At 38.0% G+C, this 23,017-nt stretch overlaps 1 protein-coding gene across 8 annotated transcripts in view; it reads right to left on the bottom strand.

The window, feature by feature from the left end:
• The window catches only part of NAV3 (neuron navigator 3), a 718,489-nt gene that overhangs the window by 285,779 nt on the left and 409,693 nt on the right, over positions 1-23,017 (bottom strand). For 3 of the 8 annotated variants that reach the window (XM_084796368.1, XM_084796367.1, XM_084796366.1), the window contains exon 1: positions 17,840-18,138. The exons of 4 other annotated variants lie outside the window; for them this stretch is intronic. In XM_084796368.1, coding sequence (XP_084652494.1) covers positions 17,840-18,082 — 243 coding nt within the window. In that variant the 5' untranslated portion in view covers positions 18,083-18,138. Of the gene's footprint in view, positions 1-17,839; positions 18,139-23,017 lie in introns of those variants that run through there. One more of the 8 variants, XM_084796373.1, reaches the window with a different exon arrangement.

The raw sequence follows: 23,017 nt of genomic DNA on the forward strand, positions 1-23,017 counted from the left end.
TGTGTCAATTGGCATCTATTTTTGAGCTGAAGTTATTTTCAGATATGTTACTCCATCATTACACATGGGCTCTGATAGCCTGATTGTACCTATCTTTTCTTTATAACGCTGCTTTGTATTTCATAAGTTAGATACTCTTCCTTTGCCTTCTTAAAGGCAGCTGTTGCTTAATTTCTGGTACTGTATTAATATTGAAGCAATAATTGACATTATATCCATGGAAATTATACAACAAACAGTACATGATTTGTCTTATTGTTGCCTGGCACATTTACACTTTACTTTACCCATCTGTCAAGTCCACATCAAGACAAATGAGACACTTCAGGGATCTCCAGCTGTGCTGGCTAGCACTTCAGTGAGGGGAGATGTTATTGTTGGTTGTTCATGCAGTATGCAGGAATGCATGCAAGTTAACATTTTTAAAAAATCATGGAACATTCTAAAAAACGCAATTATTTGAAAATCTTACCATACCATGACTATATGTTCAGTATATTTTTGTGACTGTATATTTCTGAAATCATCCAACACTATGTTCCTCTTTAACTCTTTTTCTTAGCGGACCTGAGATTCCTCTAACCCACTGAGGCAATGGGGAAAAGAATTTAACTCAGACATGTAATTCATTGATCAACTTTAAATATTTTAACCCCATAGAGATAAGGACATTTTGAAAATCAGGTTTCACTACATGAGGAAATGTGTTCCAAACCCAAAAGTCCCCCTTTACCCATCACATGCACAATCTCTGGAGTTGAGGACCAAGAGTGGTACTCTAAAATCTAACGCAGAGGATGAAGGATGGATTTTTTCAGAGAAGCCATGAAATGAGGATAAGCAAAAGTTCAAATAGCAGGGAAAGCACAGAGATTAGGGAATGGTTTTACTGAAATAAATAAGAGTATAAAAATCCCAAAATGTTTGATATGTTGATTCTCTTGGGACCAGGTCCAAGACCCTAAGGTACTAAGAAACATTTCAGAGCAGTGTAAGGGCTGAGAAAACTTCTGCTTCGTGTGTACTTAGGAGCTGGTGGGCCACATGGTACAGAGCGTTCCTTCCCTAGATGGATCCGCCACAGTAAAGGGAAAATTACAAGTTGCCATCAGAATCTGAGGCTCTGGATTTGGGATTCTGGGTCAGTAATGGAACACTCACCTAGCACTGTACAAGTTATGTTTCAGTTGGAGACTCCAGCTCACCCCTGCCTTGTCTGGGAAAAACCTGCCACACTGAAAGATGCTGAGTAAAGGGATGGAACAGGAAGTTGTTCCCCTGTTTCCAGCAGCTGGTAGCTGATGCAGCCCAACAGCCTACCCAAGACCAGTTCAGGGCCTCAGATTTTGACCATTTATGGGCACAATCCCAGCTCGTGGCTGACACATCATCACCCCTCACCCAGGATCTATATAAAAAAATCTCCTTTGCCTTAGCCAGTGTGGGCAACACCTCTAACACAGTTCTATGAGACTAATGAATCCCACAGGGTGTTGCTCCCAATAAACCTGTTTATATAGTTTTTCAGTTTCTTTCTATTTGGCTTATTACATTGAGGTTTGAGAAGCTTATGATCTGGGAGAAAACCTATTAGTTATGGGTTCCATTATAAGGAACACATGCGTGTGAGCACACACACACAGGTGCACTTCTAATGTTTTCGAATAGAATATCTTAGTGTGTTTATATAGTCGCACAGAAAGGACTTTTGTTGTTGGCTGTAGAACAAAATGCTCACATCACAAGAGAGAATGGTATGTCATGCCAAGTGACCAAACTGGACGAGTCCTCTCTGCAGAGGGGCTAAGGGGAAAGACAGGAGCAAGAAAGTCATCAATTATTTCTGTTCACTATTTAAGATCAAGAAGAAACACATTATACTGGGATGTATACTGGGATACATTTTTTTTTTTGCTGGTCTTGGAAGTAATGTATCTTAAAGACTTTTAAGTAAAACCTAAACATTATTACATAATTGGTTGAATTTATTCCACTAAAAAGGACTTATGAATTCTTAATTACATCATGCATTTCTATAAAGAATGAGGACTCCATTACTATTCATGAATCTACCATAGCCAGAGAACATGGATGCTTTGACTGAACAGAATCATCCCTCAGCTCATGCTGACAAGAGAAGAAGGCCAAGACACACTTGTGTGTTAAAGCATGTCATGAACCTGCCCCTATGTCTTTACTAATTCTTCAGCCCAAGGCTATGACTAGCTTCTAGAAGACTCTGGGGCTTAAATGGAATGCTGATGTCATATTCACTTACTAAGCATGTTAGAGAGACAAGAGTTCTCAGTAAGGCATGATACAGTATTGACTTATACCCATGTATAAAATGCAGACATATATATATACACACACTTTAAAGTTACATAGTTTAGGAGTTGGTGAGAACTAGGCAGGCAAAGCAGCTTGTCATGCAAGCCTGAATACCTTAGCTCAATCCCCAGAATGCACATAAAAGAAGAAAAAGAAAAAAGAAAGAACTGATTTTGCCATGTTGCTCTCTGACCTCCTCCACATACACTCCATGGCACACATGCCACAGCACACATGCCCATAAGTACACCATAAGTACACACGAGCAATAAATAAGATGTAAAAAATAGTTTTCAAATGACAACTTTTATATGACTCATTCAAATCTGCTGCTGTAGTTTTACCTGGGCATATAAAAGAGACTTGCATTAGAAGCTTCTTTATTTTCCTTTTCATCTTTATTATTCTGCATTTTATGACCTAGGCCTTCAGACACCTGTGATCACCAGTGATTTGGGGTAGTTTTGCTCCAGATGGATTTGGTACAACACACTAAAGACTAAGTTATGGTACTTCAAAACACTGTTACACACATATGACAGAGGTGACATTCCGCTCATGAAAAAATAAGTAGGGTTTAGAAATGCACTTTATGAAGCAGGCATAAAGCAAACCACATGTCAATGGAATAATATAAAAATCATTTTTCTTTTCTTTGTTGAACAAACGTGCTGCAATTGTTAATCATATGTAAGGCGTTGTGTTAGGGACTCTTGTGGAATATAAGCAAGAATTAAATGAGCCTTCTCATTGAGGATGAGTTTGAATGAGAAAGTTCATTTTAACCAGATTGAGTGAAGCTTGGCTAATTAGCAAGATCTGTGGCTGTTGGAAGAGATTGTTTGTCTATTAATGTCCCTGAAGAACACGCCACAAAAGCCAAAGACATTACCGGGACTTACAGTTTACAGTTTCTAAATCTGGACCAAGGAGCAAGTAGCATAATCTCTTCTTTCACGCATGTATCAAACTGAATGCGATTATTTGATGGCATCATTTTCATGACACTAATAGGGATTTCTCTGTTCTTACCAAAGTCTTCTGTTTAAGGCAGTGGTGGTTCTCAACCTTCCCAATGCAGCGACCGCTTAATACAGTTTTTCATGTTGTGGTGACCACCAACCATAGTTATTTCCATTGCTACTTCCCAACTGTCATTTTGCTACTGTTATGAATTGTAATGTAATATCTGATATTCAGGATATCTGATTTGTGACCCCTGTGTAAGAGTCGTTTGACCCTCCCCCAAAGGGATTTGCAAGCCACAGGTTGAGAACTGCTGCTCTAAGGTCAAGGACAATGGAATTTAATCATCTACAGCTGCACAGTGCATGGCAGAGTCAGTGGAGGGCTGGTTTCTTCTATAGAAGCTAAGGTAGCCAGCACTCTGTGCTTCTGCCAGTATAAATACTCCAGATGCTTCCTAGGTTATGAGCCATCGTGAAAAAAAAATATGAGCACATTATTCAATATTTGTAGTGGAAGACAAGCTTCCTATGTCTCCAGCTAGACTATATCCAGCAGAGAAGAGGTTTTGATTTATTTGGACTAAAACCCTTACAATAAAGACTTCTCACGGATGCTAGTCACCCAGCAGTTTCAGGCCAACGTGAGAAGCCGCGCCGCGGACTGACTCTGATACTCAGTCTGCCGCCCAATTTCACAGCTACTAGTAAAATTTGTCTCAGCCCCTAGAGTGCTCTTGTTATTTTAACATGGGTGCTTCTATTTATAAAGTTACACAATCCACTTGGTTCCTTCTTCCTCCCTGTCTGAGACGCGGTTTGCACAAAGAAACCAGTCATTCCATTAACGCACTGCCAGGAAACCCAACTGTTGTTCACGGGAAGAGACAAAAAAAAAAAAAAAAAAAAAAAAAAAAAAAAAAAAAAGACCCACACCTAGACTTACGCCTTACTCAGCCTTACTCACGTCTGTTTTTGGAGGCTCTTCTTCTGACTGAACTCTCAAGTTCCATTAAGCTCACGAGAAGGCCATCTTTGCTATTTTGTTAATGCGGTGGTTTCACACACGCCTCTAAAATGTTCTCTACGTAAAAGTTTGTCCCACAACAGGAAGCACCCACTGCCAAGGTCTTTGGCAAGTAGCAGGGTGTCCCTAAGAAGATACAGGTGTCAAGACGTTTAACAGAAGTTTTACACAGCAGCCTTTGAAGAGAAGAGAGAAAAGGGGAAATGAGACATTGAGTGTGTGCCTAACTCTTCTTCCACCTGGGCAAAAACTGCACCAACTTAGATGTGTCACGCAGGTGTCACGCACCTGATAGTATATATGGGAACTCTGTCTCTGGGAACTAAAGCCGACCGCATTTACAGTGGAGTGGACATGGTGATAAGGAAGTTTCTATCACAACTTTTTAAAATATTAAATTTAACCGAAATATAATTGCTATTTGATTAAGGCTGCAGAAGAGAAAGGGAAACACCATTGTCTGTGACGTCCATATATTTTTTTGTTATGCAGATCTAATGAGAAAAAGTCATGCTGTAGAAACTGAAAAGACGTCTGGAGCCTTATGGTCTTCATATATTCTTCCTGAGTGAACTCCTTCCTGCCTAAAGAGCCAAACTGCTCCTACTTTTCAGTTGAACTTTATCTTTCCTCTCTCTGTCTCTCTCGAAAATAAATTCTTCTCTCATAGAATACATTTCACCCTCAGTTTCCCCTTCCTCCACGCCTCCCATTTTTTCAATTATCCCGTTTTGATTATTAAGAACACTATCCCATAGCATGCTGTAACATACACAAGGGATAAAGAAATGCACCACGTTACTATGAGCAATTTATGATGTCTTATTTCTCTAGATAGAGTGCGGTACAATTCTTCCTCTAAATATATATATATATTTATATATATATATTTATATATATTTATATTTATATATTTATATATATATATTTTTATATATATATACACACACACATATATATAACGTTATATTTGTATTGAAGACAGATTTCTATATTCAATCAAAGCTGATTAAGGACAGGAGTAACATTTAAAAAACAGATTCTTAAAATCTATTATCACATAAACAAATGCCTCTGATAATTTTAGGTGTAGACAAATCGTCTCTTCCTCTTTGCACTCCCCCAGCCTTCCGTCAATAGTCTATTGTTAAAGTGTGGACTTTCTTCCAGACCACATCCTGTCTGTCCTATAGAGAAGCAGCATGCTGTTGAAGAAAAACAAGAGTCCTTTCCGCCATGTGCAGCTGCTGAAGACACAGAGAAAACAAACTCAGTGGCATCTGAGATACCATTGTACTAAACTCAGTGTCTAAGATTTATTTTGGATATTGTCTAATGAATTTCAGGAACTATGAAAGGAACCAGGACTCTAATTCAGGCCTTTAGACTAGAAGGCTAGTAAGGTCTGATGATAATACTGCTGCCTTTACACTACATGCTACAGACACTCCTCATGTTTAGATTACAAAAATAAGCACATACATGTATCATATATGAATATATTCCTCTTCTCCAATGAACAAATATTCAATAGATTAAGTTAGTATCAGCTAGAAATGTAAGGCAAGAAAACAATGGCTAAATATGAAATACAAATCTCAGAAAAATTGTTTTAGAATGAAATGCAAATGCACCTATGAAACACACTGCAGACGCAGAAGGTGAATTTCCTGAACAAGCACTAGTTCTTGGTCATGGTTTGAGCCCTCCTGACATAGTCCAAGAGTATCTACAGAAGTCCTACATGCAAACCTAGTTACTATTACGGTATTATTAGTAGATAAATGCTTTAAAAGACGATGAAGTCATAAAAGGACAGCTTGTATGCGGAAACCTAGGGCCATGATGAAAGAGCTAAGACAGCAAATTCACCCGGGTCTATCCTGCTCTATCGGATAGAGCTCTTTCTTCCCCAGCACAATGCAGCCACCAGGTACCATCCTGAAGGCAGAGGCAGCTTGTCACAGAAAGCTTCTGAAGTCTTAGTGGTGGACATCCCAGACTTCCTAACTCTGAGAAGTACACGCACTTACTTATGAGTACCCTGTGTGTCGTATGAGGCTGAGGTGATGCAAATGGAGTAAGATGAACACTGATTAAAATAACATCACTTCACTCCACTTTCAGGCCTTGGATGCTTACATCCAAGTATCTCTATATATGAGAAACGTGTGTGTGTGTGTGTGTGTGTGTATGTGTGTGTGTAAAAGAATTCCTAGCACATATTTTATAGACAAACTTTTTCCTCTAGAATTATCTTTCTCTCTTTGGTACTTCTTACATTTATATTTTATTTGTATATTTATAAAATCTTGATTGATATGTAAATGTCTACTAGATTATGTTTTTCTTCTTCAAATAAGTCAGGTTCTAAATCAGTGACTATGTTCTGTAGGCAACCATGACAGGAGAAGACATCTGGGATCCATGAGGTAGAACCTGGAGCAGTAAATGTAAAGATTTGTAGTTACTGAAAGGCATCCTTCTACAGAATACGAAAGGTCTAGCTCAATTCTGAGAGAAGTAGCTCTGGGAACTTAATGTCAGAGAGGACAGCCAGCCAGTGTTCATGGGAAGGAACAAAACGACAGTGTCCTATCAAGAAGCCAGACAAAGGAAGGGTGAAATGACTATAAAAAGCAAATGGCTTAGAGAAAAATAACTGTCACATGAATTGTCCAAAATAACAGCATAATTTTTGGCGAGAATATAACGCTATAGGACATCAATAAAAACAGAGAAATATAAAAATATAAGAATTCAGAAATTTAAAAATATAGATTGAACTAACCTACAATAAAATGACATCCATTTTACTTAAATATCTTTGAGATTAAAAATGTATTTTGGTTAATATACAACAAATAGGCTTCATTGTGAGAATTTCATATATATATATGTGTATATATATATATATATATATATATATATATATATATATATATATATATATATATATATATATTCATTCATTGATTTAATTTTGAAACAGGGTCATGCTGGTTGGGAACTTGCTATGTACCCAGGGATTACTTTAAACTTCTGATCCTCTTGCTTCTGCCTCTCAATTGCTGATATTATACAGATACCTCACCAAGCTGTGTTAGGAATAAAACCCAGGGCTTCTCCCCCCCTGTTACTGTTATTTGTTTGTTTTGGCTTTTGTTTCTTTTTCCATGCAATATAAGCACTCAGCTCCAGTCACTCCCAGTCCTATATTTCACTTTTTTCATCCCTACCTGATTGCATCCATCCAGCCCCCTGAACCTTTTGCTGGTCTGTTTATTCCTTCCAAGTTCTCCCTCCTGCTTTCCTGACATGCATTCCAATAAAGAATCCAGATACATTGTCATGCACAATGCACTGTAAAGACAAGTTAAACCTTTCAGAATTCATCTTACAATTCAAATGAGGTGTTCTGAATATTGCTCTTTGTAATTACTTCCCATACTCTCAAAGGATTATAATATGACTTTCAATACCGGTGGTGAGTTGTTTTTTTTTTTTTTTCAGTGATCTGTTTCCTTGTTCCTATTCAATGGCAACTTGGAAATGATTTGTGTTGTGCAGACAGAACTTACAAAACGCTTCCAAATCAAAGGTAAACATTCCATTACCCAACTGTGTAGGCACCCACTTACCAACATATAGAAGCCAACAACTGCTGCCTTCCCACTGGGACACCTTAGTCTACCCTGCTCTTTAAATTTCACTTCTAGAATTTAGCTCTTATACTCCCTTGGCCTTCCATATCATATTTCTAATGGAGAGTTCCCAGGACTGGCAAGAGAAAAATCTAAAGCCTCTGTGCTAGAAGTAGGATTGAGTGTCAAGTCCAAGAGCAACTTCAGGATGTAATCAGTCTGCACTGGCAGGTTGGAACACAGAAATAGAAGGCAGTCAGAAAAATCATCGTGGAAACATCGAGACAAGACCACAGTGAGAATTTTGTGTACAAATCTATGTCAATTGTAAGGACAACTGTTGTTTTAAAAGCTGGAAATGAGGGGCTACAGAGATAGATCAGAGGTTAAGAGCACTGACTGCTCTTCCAGAGGTCCTGAGTTCAGTTCCCAGCAACCACATGGTGGCTCACAACCATCTATACTGAGATCTGGTGCCCCCTTCTTGTATGCGGGCATATATGCAAGCAAACCACTGTATACATAAGAAACAAATCTTTAAAAATAGCTGGATAAATTACAAAGTCTTTTTCTTCAGTATTGCAGTTATTATGGTTCCCCTCTGATGTAGTGTTTTGCTTTTAAACGGCTATCCTTACAAATCAGGACAACTAACTGTGTGACAATCATTAAGACAATATTCAGCATTTTAGAGTTTTTTTTAATATCATAAAATCATGTCTAATCTTGAAAATCCAACTAATCTCTAACTAACAAATGCCTGTTAATAGCATTTTCTTTATTTCTGATAGCACAGCTGGACTGGATTGCTCTTGTCACTTGGTGTGACTAGGGGAAGTGAGTCCAAGTGGTAAGTGCAGCAGCTGAACACATGCTCAGTGTTGTTTTTGCTTTTCTTTTCTTTCTTATTTTTTTTCCACACACTGCTCAAGACAGTTGTGATGATGAAACAAGCTAGCTTCCAGGGTTACCGCATACATACATTGTTAAACTATTTTTTTTACTTTTTTTTTCCAAGACAGGGTTTCTCTGTATACCCTTGGCTATCCTGGACTCACTTTGTAGGCCAGGCTGGCCTTGAACTCACAGAGATCCTCCTAGAGTGCTGGGATTAGAGGCATGCGCCATTGTGCCTGGAGTTAAACTATATCTTATGGGGCCATTTAAGAAAAATTGAGTTCATGCAGGTCACGGTTCTTTATTATGAAAATCCATCTTTGAAATTCTACCTAAATAGCTACCACAGACCATGTATACAAAGCACATCTGAGTTCAAATGAAGGTTTATTTAAAAATGTATGTGCCAAGCCAGATTTGCTCTATGTAGGCTTCTCATTCCTTGGCTGTGTAGGGCCATTAAAGGGGTGAACTAGTTAGTTCTGCTGTGTTAAGTCTAGGAGATCTAGGGATTATACATTGTAGAAGTGAACATTACCACAATTATCAGTGTCAATTTGATTGTATCTAAGTTTGTTCTAACATATTTCATTATAAATAACTATAGATTTATCCACCTCAAGTTTTTAAATTTATAGCATCAAGACATGACAAAAAATTGCTTTTTAAAATTTTGTTCTTCATTTTAAAAGATGAAAATAGCATCATATTATTTTACCAGGGACAGGATACATTTGTCCCATGACCCCTCTCATCAAGTGACTTATTTTCAAATTAAAACTATAATACTTTTAAGAAAATTATTCTACAGTTTGGAGAGGGGAAGTCCTGCTATACACCCAATTGCATGAACTCTCCCAAGATATCAAAGTCTTCACCCAGGCTCCAGTGACCAGTAATCCAATGAGGAGCACTTCTTCTTTCTCTTACAAAAATTGGAGCAACAGTGGAACCAGAAAAACAAAAAGAGCATGGAGTAAAGTCAGTCAAAGATTAAGTCAGTACTACTGGCCCAAGTCTATAACTTTCTCTTCTTTTCTCTGGCAAAACTGTATCTTCAGAAAATAGTGAGGAACATCATTGCTTTTGGCTATTGCTTACACACTGGCACAAAGGTAAAAATCACAGAGAGTGTAAGAGTCAGATAAACTAGGCTATAATCCAGAGTGCTACAGCATCTCTGACCTTCCTGTATTTAGTGGTAATAATAATAAATTGGATATATAGATCTAACATATAGCATACAGTAACTACTCAAATTTTTGTGAATTATCATTATTTTTGTATAGTACAAGTTGAAAAGTTCAAAATCTTTCAAACAAATCTGCATTATATATATATATATGTATATATATATATATACATATATATATATATAAGATTTAGAATATAGGTAGTTGATATTGGGTAAGTAAATTCAAACAGCTAGGTCTTCTTTTACTAATGTGACATTCTTGACTGTGTTGGGCTTGGTTCTGAAAATTTTTTCAAAAATCTATCTTTTTGCTTCTCTTTTCTGAAGTTGCAGCCTCCTTATAATCAGTATTTTTTATGTTTTATTACATCGTTGAGTTTCTAGGCACTTACATGTGTCACTTTGATACTGAGCAAACTCTTCTCATCCTGTGCACAGAGGATCCAAGACCTTCACTCGCACTTCATGTCCTATCTTTCCAGCTTATCCAGTCAGCCCTGTCTGTCTTGCCTGTATTCTGCCAGTTAGAACTGGGTAATCTTTCATTGTATAAAATAGTATCTTATACCATACCTTAATAAGTACTATTCTCTCTGCAATATTCTTTTACCTCATGTTAACTTGGCCAGATAAAATTTGTTCCAAAATACATGGTTAAAATGTATCTTTCATGATTAATTAGCCAATGCCCCCTTGTCCTAGCACTTTGTTATCATTTTACATTAAGATATTAGCTTTATATTATATGTATATTAATAAATGTTGACCAAATATGTACTTCCTATTGATCTATAATTATAGGAACTAAATTTTTAATCTGTAAACAAGCTTATGAGTTAACTTATATAATTATTCTCATTTTAAAGACACTGAGACTTAAGTACAAATTGATTTGTAAAGTCATTTTGCTAGTAAAGTCTGGAACATTCCAGAAAGACTATTGCTATCAGCTTTCAGATGTTGACTTACTTTGTTTACCATTCATACATTTCACAGTGTCTAGAGATGATTTTGGCTGTCATAGTTGTAGAATGACACTTATTTGTATAATGGAGGGAGGAAGAAATGCTATCAAATATTCTACAATTCTTAGAATATTCCTTCTTTTACCCTTGGTACAAAAATCCTAAGGTACTAATGTCCTAGTATTAAGTATTTTAAGTAAGTAATGGAACTAGTATTTTTAAATTCTTGGTCCAAAGAGTAAACTGGAGTGGGAAACTTCGAAAACACCCCAGAAACGTAGGAAAGCAGAGGGAATAAACTCAGGAAAAGGAGAAAAGTAATACAGTGTTACACTTGAAAAGTGTTTTATTCTGAGTATGTAGCTCACTGCATGGAGAGGAAGCCTAGCATACCGTGGTCCTGGTTCAATTCCTGCACCTCATCAATGGTGTAATGATGGCAACATCACAGGTCTATAATCATAGACACTCCAGATGTGGCAGCTTGGGGTATTTGAACATTTCCTTTATGACCTATTCCTCTCGTTCCACTTAAGTTTTAGAAGACATAAAGACTAATTTACTAATGTCTTTTGGACTGGGCATAAGTTTAATTCATGTCCTGAGGGGCCTAATACAACATTATCTTGGTTGTACTCCATATTGAAAGTTACAAATAAACTATGGGTAGTTACTGGTGATTGATATAACGCTCTAAACTCTAGAAACCTACTCAAAAATTAAAGGCATACCTATTGATTTCATGTTTCTATAAATAATATATTTAGTAGTTACTTTTTCAATAAAAAAGGACGGTTATGATAGTGAAAAGAAACAACTTAACTTATTGTCAAGCTGTCAACAAATACATGAACAAAGCCAACACCATAGACTGAGTCATTTAAAGAATTCAGTGAGATTCATAACATGTGAAGGATATGATTTTAACATCATTTTTTAGGTTAAATAATGATATGAAACATCTAATTACTTCATATAGCACAAAACAAAATGATAGGCAACAGTTTCTGGCTGCAAACGATTACACAAGGACAATAAATCTCTTATGATTAAAAAAAAAAAAAGACTCGCAGCCAGTAGAGAAACTGTTCTAATGTAAGCATCATTCCAACATTTTTATTCAAGTGCTATCACACAGACAAAAGCCAATTAAACATCCCTAATAGCTCAACTGGCAGAAGAGCTATAACTACGAAAAGAAATGATCATGTTTCTTTAAATACAAATAACAGAATGTGCAGGCTCAGCTTACCTAGGGGACTGCAAGCTGACCTGCATGCAGCTGTGGGGCCAGCCAGCTCCAGAAAAGCTGCCCTGTGAGCAAGCCAACAGGAGCGCTGACAGCCCTCTGCACTCAGGCAACCTCTGCAAAAGGAAACAGCTGGAAGCCAGAGCCGGGATCTACTCAACTGACATCTGCTGCTCTATTTCTATCTTGGGGTTACTTTTATTCATTTCAGTTTCTCATACGATCCAGTGGAGGCCATGTGTCAACTTAATTGTCTTCTCCTGATAGTTCAACATACCTGGACATAGAAAAGGCCTTATTTACAATTCCTAGCAATGGTGATTTAATATGAATAATCTATTTAACTTTCTATATGGAAACCAAGGCTATCAATAACCCCCTTGGCCCATTTGCTATCATCAAAAGTCTTCATTGTGGTAATTTTAGTAATTAGTTTAGAATGAACATTTCCCACAATGGCATACTCTTATTTTGAACCTGTATTCACCACAATCTAGCGCTGAAAATCTGGCTTGGTATTTTTACCTTTCTAAACCTTGTACAAAATCAGGACAATGATAGCATCTATATTATCTAGCTAGTGTAAGACCTAATTATGATACCCTATGAAGCACTTAGCTCACTACCTAGAATATTACAAGATGCTATAATGCTAATTAGCATCTGGTCCCCTCAACTATGACTTATCCAAATGTCACTACCTTGGTAATGGTGTCTAGTTCTAGGCTTCTATCTGCTTAGTGAGTTCATTCTCCACTGATCCAATCCTGTCACTTTGTACAAACGTTGTTCTTCACTTAACTCGCTGGACATTCTGTACGACTCTTTCATTACAAATTGCTTTCCCCCTCTGTATCCGAGTCCCACCTGCCCACTGAGTGTCAACAACACTGACTCCTTTTTTGCATGGCCCATTCACATAAGGTTTCTCGCAGCCCTCGTTAGTAACCACAGTTCAATCAGTGTACATGATGCTCGCCTGTGTTAATATTTGGGTTGACTCTGAACGTGAGAACACAGGCTTGATGGCTCACACATGTAATCGCGGGACGCGGCACACTAAGGCAAGAGGAATGCTATGAGTCCCATTCCAACCTGGCCTACACAAGGGGTTATAGGTTAACTTCCAGTACAGAGTGAGGCCTTGTCTCAGGAACGAAACCAAACCTAGGAAACAAGTGAAGATAGTGGAGTTTAAGGGGAAGGGAATACTCAACCTATACGTATACAGATATATGGACATATGTATGTATGTGTATGTACATATGCTTAACTAGCTTAAGCATAGCTTAAGCTTAAACTAGCTAAAGTGTCTCATCATAAATAATGTATTTGATTTTTTAAAAATCCTTTGTAAACATATAAAAAAAGAAGTGATTCCTCCTATGACCGTTCTAAGAAATCACTGAATAGGGACAGCAGATGCCTCTTGGCATGAACCAAAGCAGTAACTGTCCCAAGAATCCCTTTAGATCTTTGCAGACAGATGTACAATCTCTTTATTTTTCCTTCCACTCTGTGGACTTTTAAGCAGGTTTTCAACATTTGGAATGAGTTGTAAAGAGTGAGTGGTATTTGTAGAATATGGTAAACCTAGAAAACATACAGAAAGCATTTTGGGGAGAGAGCAGGAAGTATAGGGGACAAAAAGGTTTCTTCCTGAAATTTAAACTAAAGAATCTCAAGCAAAGGTTCCAAATCTACAGTTGCATCTGGTTTAGGGGAGAACCTAGTAAGAGCTGAAAAACAAATGCATATGAAGAAAGAGGCTATAAAATTCAGATTAAGTAAGAAATCAGAAAAAGACACATCAAAAGAAGACAGAAGCCCTCGACATTTTTATGGAACATTTTCCAACTTCACATGGTATGGAGTCAAAAACTGTGTGTGTGTGTGTGTGTGTGTGTGTGTGTGTTTATTCAAAATATGAAGCAGAAATGAAATCTAATAATTAGGGAAAGAGAGAGGTCATGAATTTGAGAGAGGACATAGGGTATCCATGGAAGGGATTGGAGGAAGGGAAAAAAGAGGAAAAATAATGTAATTGGGTTAATTTCAAATCCTCAAATCATGGGGGTGTTGTTGTTGTTGTTGTTTGTAAAACTAATGTGATTTGTTTAAAGATAGGAGATCCAAGTAGCATGAAGAGTGCAAGAGACATAGGAAGAAGACATCCAGGAAGGAGTAGCTGGATGGAATTACAAATGAGAACAGGAGGCAGAGGTTAGCATTCCTGAATAAAGAAATTGTAAGGCAGGAGAAAGACCCCTTTGCATGTTTGATTAAGCTGCATAAAAAATGAAGAGACACAGGACAAAAAGAATCTGAAATAATTGTAATAGCTAATACCACATACCCAGGGACAAATTCAAAATATAAAGCAAATTAAAATCCCCAACATCTTGCAAGACATAGGCTATGAAGCGGGCGAAGTAGATTATCAAGCACTGGGGTCAAGATCGGATGGCTGGATTGGCAGCATCTATTTTAATGCAAAACAAGGTCAGAGATTGCTGGGCTGAAGAGATTTCTGACATGGTCAGAGGTTTGTTCTCTCAAACCAGATTGCAAAACTGTTCGGTTCAATGAGTAGCTGCATACTCCACATAAATGCCTTTTTAATGACAACCATTTATTGTGGTTACTCTCCAGGACTTGCTTCTCTTAGGAATGGAACCCATAATTTTTAGACGGGCACATAGCTGCTTTGAATAAACACAGTACTTTCCAGTTTCTGCCATAGCTAGGTAAGGCTGGGGAACTATAAGCAGGCCAATGGGGTGTCGTAAAACCGTAATGAAGCGGGGTACATCTTTTTACTAGAATGGAACTCCATAATCCACTTAAGACAGAGTTGGGAGCCAGGGAGAGGGGTGACAGGCAAAATGAAGGAGTCCCAGCTCTCTGAGGATGTCCTGACCTCACTACATATCTCTAGATTTCACCAACTAAAAGAGAAACAACCTGTCCTGCTGTCCAACAGTAATGTGATATTGAGTTACCTGCTGTAGTCAACCAAGTCTAACTCTGCCTAGTACAACTTCCTTGATCACTTTTGCTACTTCCCTTGCTCTTTAATTTAAAATAGTCTAAATATATCTCCTTATAACACAGAGAAATATTTTAGTATGCCGCTGAAGCCTCTATATTTGTTTGAAAATTTAGTTTTAAATCTGATAAGAGGCATGGTAAAAATTATTCCTACAAGCATAATTATTTTTACAACTGTCCGTGCCATGGAGTTTAATTGAAATATCAGATGCTAAGGCTGGGAAGATGGCTCAGCAGTTAAGAGCACTGGCTGCTCTTTCAAAGGACCTGGGTTCAATTCCCACAACCTACCTGGCAGTTCATAAGTCTCTGTAATTCCAATTCCACATGATCTGACTCCCTCACACAGACATACATGAAGGCAGAACACCAAGGTACAGAAAATTTAAAAATATCAGATGCTTGATTAACACTTGCTGACCAGTGTGATCTACCCAAATTCTATTGAAAAAAAAAAGTTGCAGTGGCTAAGTCTTAAGGCCACTTAGCAAAGTAGATGTTTGAGCAAACACACAAGGTAACAGTCACTTCCACAGAGAAAAGTCAACCTATCTAGATATCTATCACCTACCTACCTACCTATTATCTGTCTACCATGTATCTACCTATCTATGATCAATTATCTATTTATCACCTAATTTTCTATTGAATCCAGAAAAGTAACATGAGGAACAAGAAATATAACAGAGTTGTGTGGTATTCACTTTTAAATATCTGCACAAAGTTAAAAATTCCCTATGTTGCTAATATCTTATACTTTTCTGGTGTTACTCTGATTATTTTCACATTGAGCTGAGAAATCTAAGCCTATAATAAAATACTTATGTAACTGAATTTTTTTTGAGCAACTCTTTGCTACAGCTAGAACATTTAAAAGTTCTTCCACTTAAAAACCTCCCTTTCATATAGAAGAAATGACACAAAGAGATCAATAATCTTAACTGATTTCTTGTAATAATAGTTTTATTCATTCATTGATTCATTTATTCCCATGTATATTCACCGAATTACCATTCCACATGTTTTATCTGTGCGAGTTGAGGCAAAGTGTGAAGGGTCTGCATCACAGAACGCGTAACAGTGCCTGCTTTCCATGTTTTTTCACTTTTTGGTATAGGGGTATTATGGTATGTATAAAATTAAACACCGAATGGCACATATAGACACTGTAGCTAAATCTAGAGACAATCCTCTCTCTCTCCCCCCTCCCTCCCTCCCTCCCTCTCTCTCTCTCTCTCTCTCTCTCTCTCTCTCTCTCTGTGTGTGTGTGTATGTGTGTCTGGTAAATGAGTTCTGTAGTATGCAAAGACTTTGTGAAGAAAGGTACATCCGGACCAAGTTTAACAACCTGAACAGGAGAAGATAGCTGTCATAGACATTTACCTAAAAGGACTAGCTGCTTTTGCATGTATAGACTTAGTTTGTCTATATCAAGCGCCCTCAATTACTTTTTAGCTTATATGTGTGTACAGGCAGGTAATGTGCTATTATTTCCTAGTCTGTCAGAGGTGAGATGGTGAACTTGTAAAGCTTTAGAAAGCATGATGCCGTGTTTAGTGCTGCACTCGCGGCCAGTGACACTTATGAAGCTTTAGACCCATGGCTCTCAACTTTCCTAATGCTGCAACCCTTTAATACAGTTCCTCATGTTGTGGTGACCCCCCAACCTTAAAATTCCATTCAGTGCTACTACATAACTGTAATTTTGGTACTGTTATGAATCATAATGTAAATATCTGTGTTTTCCCATGGTCTTAGGTAAGCCCTGTGAAAGGGTCATTTGATGCCCCCCAAAGAGGTCACCACCCCCAGGTTGAGAACTACTAGTTTAGATGGCTCCCAAGCAAAGGGCCTCAAGTATAGGGCTGAAGCAGCATTCCGCCTCTGGAGCAAACCGTCAAAGAAGGCTCAGCAACCAAGCGCTCACAAAATAGTAGAAAGTATACTTACTTACATACTGACATCTGAAACATGACGCCAGCAATAAGAAGAACGTGAGGGTTTTCGATCTCCAAACAGAAAATCTAGACAGACTTGCAGTAAGAGGGACGGGGCTTCAGTTTTCTTCACATTACAATACACTAAGCAGCTAGCACACAAACAATCAAAACATGGCATTTAGAGAGAGGTGGGTGGTATCTGCATGGGATTTTACAAAGAGATCTCCTTTTACAGGTAATAATACATAAAAGTGCATTCCCTATTTCTCTCATCTGTGATTACTTAGGAATGCCAATGACAGAGCACTATCTGGAATAGCTATATTAATAAGAAATGCAGCATTCCATCAATAAGAATACTGGCAGCCAGGTATGCATATTCAGAATTTTGCTCGTGACTTTCGCAGCTACAGGCTAACATACAGCTTGCAAGTCAAATGCTCAGTCTTCCATAATTCTACCCCTGCTTATATTAACATTCCTTTAAGAGCTACCATCTCCCAAAGTCTAAGGCACACCTGAAAAGAAATTTGTCTTTGAGCTTTTTAAGTCTGCCGTGACCTTCAGCTACTAACCTTGCTGTCTTCGCTCTCCTTGGCTGTTGCCTGCAGGGCTTTCCTCTCCCCAAACTCACAGGTTGATTTTAATGTGAGCTGACAAGAAAGCATTGAGCACTCTGGTGCAGCAAGTTCCAAAGGTCTTGAAGCACAGTGCTGTGACACACTGATGCCAAGAGTCGGTATCGGAAGAGCAGTGTGAAGAGGCTTTGACCCAACAGCTGGCTGTCTCAGTTTTGAGGCAACCCCCAGGACAGGCATGGCTTCTATAAAAGTCTCTTCTTGTTGCCAAAGAAAATGCTTCTAACCTCAGTCTGGTAGACTCCAGCTTCAGTATGTCCAGAAAAAAAAAAAAAGCACTTAAGAAAAACTAGCAGTCAACTGGATTTAAAGGGGAAAGAGAGAGGGAGAGAGAAAGAAAGAAAGAAAAAGAAAAAAAGACAATAACTTTTGACTAACTTTCAAGAAGAGACAAATCTCTCCCCATCCCCCCCCCTCCTCTCTCTGCTCTCCTGCAAGTTAGAGTCTGCAGAAATAAATTCTACAAAGCCCCTTCTGTAGGATTGTAGAGTTCCTAGCTTTGTTTTCTTCTCGCTACAGAAGCAGCCTGAGTTTGATCGTTGAGAGGAGAGAGGTCCTGGTGGGTGGAGGAGGGAACAGAGGAAAATCCCTTCTGTCTAGTTGTCAAAGAAGCCAAAAGACCACAATAGTGGAAGGCTAAGAGTTCTTCCTGACTTCAGAAATAACCATCCTGCATTCTCTTTCTAAAGCAGAAAAAAAAAGGAAGAAAAAGAAAAAAAAAAGATCAAGTCAATGTCCAAAACAAACAGCTGTTGGAAGAACTTTTAGCCCGGAAACAATTTCAGCAATGAAGCTGTTTGTCTAATTTCCAGCTATTTTTCACTCTTGACAGCCAGGAGCCATAGTGTGCACTCTGCTTCATGCCATGAAATCAAGCTAAACTGGAGAACCAGGGCAAGCCAGCGAAAGCAGCTGAAGCCTTCAGCAGACCTCGCCTGCTTAGGTTACAGACGGCAGTAAACACAGGAAGCCAGGCATTAGATGCACCAGGATTTCTAAATGTAATGATGACATTCCCATTCCCAGGACAGCAATGTCCCTACACAACAGTTGAGGGGCTGAGCACACTAGGCGTTAGTGTAAGGAACGTCTGGAACCACATGAAATATACACACACTTATACTCTATACTCTGTTAAAAAAAAAAAAGATACCAATATTTAACATGAAAGAAGCTATTTTCAGAAAACCCAAATTGGAGAGGGGTCAGTGGTCTGTAAATGTCCTACAAGGGGTTCTTTTACTAGCCTATTCAATAGCTCTTATCTTGAGATTCTTTCTTAATAAGCCATCTCCATTTCTGTATCTAATAATGTATCGCTGAAACAATCCTTTGCTCAGAGACAAAGGAGCCTGGAATCATGAGCCTTCAGAACCATGATCATTCCCAGCTTCTTAATTATAAGCATGACCCCCTAATACTCTGGGATTTATCACTGTTTTTCTGACCCATCTTAAAAATCATGACTTTTTCTCCATCTCCTCTCTTTTTTTGGTGGCTGTTGGAAGCTGAAGTTTCCTTGCCTGTCCAGTTGTTTCACATGCAAACTTTAACAAAACAGGCGTTTGAGCTTCCTTCTGCATCAGCTTTTATTAGTGAAACTAAGAATTCAAAAGCAGGGACCACAATTTTCCTGATCACCAAAAAGAAGAATTTTGACTCAGATACACTGAGGGATGAAACCAAAGTCATGAAGACAGAAAGTAGAGGGTTTGGCAGCATTTATAGTTTAAAGCTATCTAAAAAGTGATTCAAACAATAGCTTTCCAAGCTTTAGGCCCCACTTAAAGTTCTGCATTTCTAAAATGTTTCCAAATCTCTACTCAGCTATACCAATCCAATTTGTAAAATTTCTCTATTATAATAATATCATGTTCCATTATGGCTAAATATAGGCAAGTAGTGCTAAGAAAACATGTACTATGTATCACTGTCCTAAATCACAACAGGAAACTCCCCATTAGTCAGTAAAAGACCTTGAGTGTTTTACAGTATTGAGATTTTAGAACTGGTTTCTATCAATAAGACAAACTTTATTCTTTATCTATCATGATTCTATTGAAGAATTCCTTTTTCTGCAATTAAATTTGTAAGACAGTTTCATACACGTATATTACACATTCTGTCTGGTCATATTCCCCAGTTCCTTTTCCCTCTCACCACCATTAATCCCAGTCCCTTTTCATACAAGTTACCACATTCATGTCTTTCTTGGGGGGAGGATGCATTGAGTTTTGGTGGGTTGATTTTTTGTTTGTTTGCCTGTTTGTTTCTTATTGAGTTTAATCAAGCCTTTGGTGCTCAGCAATTAGCACTGAAAGCAATCACTTTTTCTCTCCTAGAATCTACCAGCAGCTAATAGTTGAAGAGTGAGAGGTAAGGCTTCTTTAGTCTCTTCTCAATCGATGTCTACCTTCTGAGGCATCTGTCTTGTACAGGCTCAGTTTGGGCAACTGCAGCTGCTATGAGTTCTTGACTACAGTGTCTGCATTATGCCCAGAAGATAGCACATTGCAGTCTCTCTCTCCCTCCCCTTTCTCAGATCTTATATTTTTTCCCTCTCTTTACAGTGTCCTCTTGGTGTTTGAATTGTGGTATCAACGTCTTACTTAGGCAAGATGACTCAACTATCTCTTGTTAGTATTTTGTCAGACATCAGTTTCTGTATTCATTACCATTCACTGAAAAGAGAAACATCTTGAACTAAGACAGAGAGTAGCATTTATCTATGGCTATAAACATAGGCATTTAGAATGTTTATAATGCAGTTTTAGACCAGGCGTGGTGGCACACGCCTTTAATCCCAACACTCGGGAGGCAGAGGCAGGCGGATCTCTGTGAGTTCGAGGCCAGCCTGGTCTACAAAGTAAGTCCAGGACAGCCAAGGCTACACAGAGAGACCCTGTCTCGAAAAACCAAAACCATAACCAAAACAAACAAACAAAAAACAGAATGCAGTTTTATAATATGCCAATTCAGCCACACACAAAAAATAGAAAGCTTACATTTAGGTCCTATGATTGTACCAACCTTAGATTTTTGACTGAGGTTACATAGCAGACAGGAATTTCCTCCTGTGTAAGGCCTTGAATTCAGAGAGCAGTTGGTTGGTTATCCCCATAACGGTCATACCACTATTGTATAGGTGGACATATCTTGCCCAAGAAGTTGATATTGTAGATGTAGGGTTGACAATGGGGCAAGGCCTTTGATGCTCCTTTTCTCTCCATAGCAACCTCAGGAACTTAGAAGGTAAATGTGGAGGCTGTTTCTAGCTTAGTTTCAGCTTCATTCTTCTGCAACTTGCAACCAAGATTTGTGATGTCGTCTTAGCAATAGGGTCTAGTTCTGATAGGCAAACAGGAGTGATAGCAAGAACCTGCTTTGTTTGGGAGTCTCCAATGGCCCCCTAACCAGCCCGGCATGTGGCGTTGGGGCTTTTGTCTAGGGATCCGTTGCTTCCAGGAGCAGCACTATCTAGCCATAAAGGGTATCTCCCTTTAAAGTCGACTTTTTAAATTATGTTTTTGATTAGTATACAAAGTGCTACATTTCCATATGGCTTTTTAAACCGTCCTTCATTTGCCTACTCTATTCGCAGTGGCCAGAAGATGGAGTCAACCTGCCTTTCCATCAACTGATAAACTGGTGATAAAATGTGGCACACTGTACACGATGAAATTTTATTCAGCTGTAAAGAAGTGAAATTATGAAAATTTCATGTAAATAGACAGAAGTGGAAAAATAACTGTGAGGTAAAGCAGGGCCAGGGAGACTAGTCACATATATTCTCTCTTCCATGTGAATAATCCTAGCTTCAGATATTTGATTTTGTGTGTTTTGTTTGAAACATCTCTGGAAAACAGGTACCTGGGTAGATTTCACTGTATGACTTAAGGGGGAAAGGCAGTAGAATTCAGATGATATGATAGCGGGGAATAGTGGGGAAGCAAGGGTGAGGCAGGGTGAGGGAAAAAAGATAGGTGAGTGAAGGGACGAGTGAGGGCTAACTCTTCAGGAATGTTTAAAGATAGGTTTTATTCCTCTTTTACTTATTTAGAAAACTGATATTCTATTTATCAGCTATAGCCAAAAGTGAAATTATATAGAGTTTCAAAAGAAAATAATTGAATACTTAATACAGATATGTACTTGAATGTTGTCAAGACCTATAATCATGATTGTGTTATGATTATGCCAAATGTTGCTCTATACTAAATATTTTAACTGAATCATTAATATATTATATAATCTTGCTATGTAATTAAATAATTCATTGACTTTCTACAAAATAATATTTTGCCTACCCTTTCTAGTATCATGAATCAGGAAGAAATAATTTACATGTGAAAGAGTCAATAGGTAAAGTAAAACATGTTTCTTCTTGATGGTGCAGCATAGAAGAAATTTGAACACAAGTCAGAATTCTTGCACATTTTTTAAAAAGTTTATCACGTCAGTGGGTTTTGTAAAATGAGGTAATAAAAATCAAACCCTCACTAGCTGTGATTGAGAGGCGAAATGATCTCTCTGAGAAAGTAGTCTATAATTTACATTCAACACACTGTAAATTCTAGAAACTAATAATTTACTGAGCTAAAGGCTGTTCATATTCTCACCAAGGTATTAAGGTGATATAAAAAGAAATGTACCTTTCATAATCTTCATGTTGAAAACAAGATGGCCCAACTAAAGTAAAAGCACTCATAGGGAAAATTATTCTAGGAATATCACTCAAAATATGTGCAACTTTTAGAGCAAATGACCAGCAAAAGTACTATTGGCACCTTGGAAGATAATTTGGACCACCCAAAGATACAGTTTAGCACAGAACTATTTAAAAAAATAATTGAGTAGAAGAGCTGGCAAGACTTTAATTACAAATGGCAAGGAAAACCCAGTGGGAATGCCAACTCTGACCCAGTGAACTTGCCTTTGAAATATGAAGAGAGACTCATAACTATATAAAAGCTGAACGGAGATGAAGGTACACACCTGAAGTTGAGTGGGATTCAAACAAAAGGACCTCGATTAGTGGCTCTTAGTCTTGTTTTAATATTCTTACATCTAATCCCAAGTCCCCTTGAGTACTAATCAACCAAGACCAGAGCTTTC

The sequence above is a fragment of the Acomys minous genome, assembly GCF_964271855.1.
Source record: "Acomys minous genome assembly, chromosome: 9".
Classification (NCBI taxonomy): domain Eukaryota; kingdom Metazoa; phylum Chordata; class Mammalia; order Rodentia; family Muridae; genus Acomys; species Acomys minous.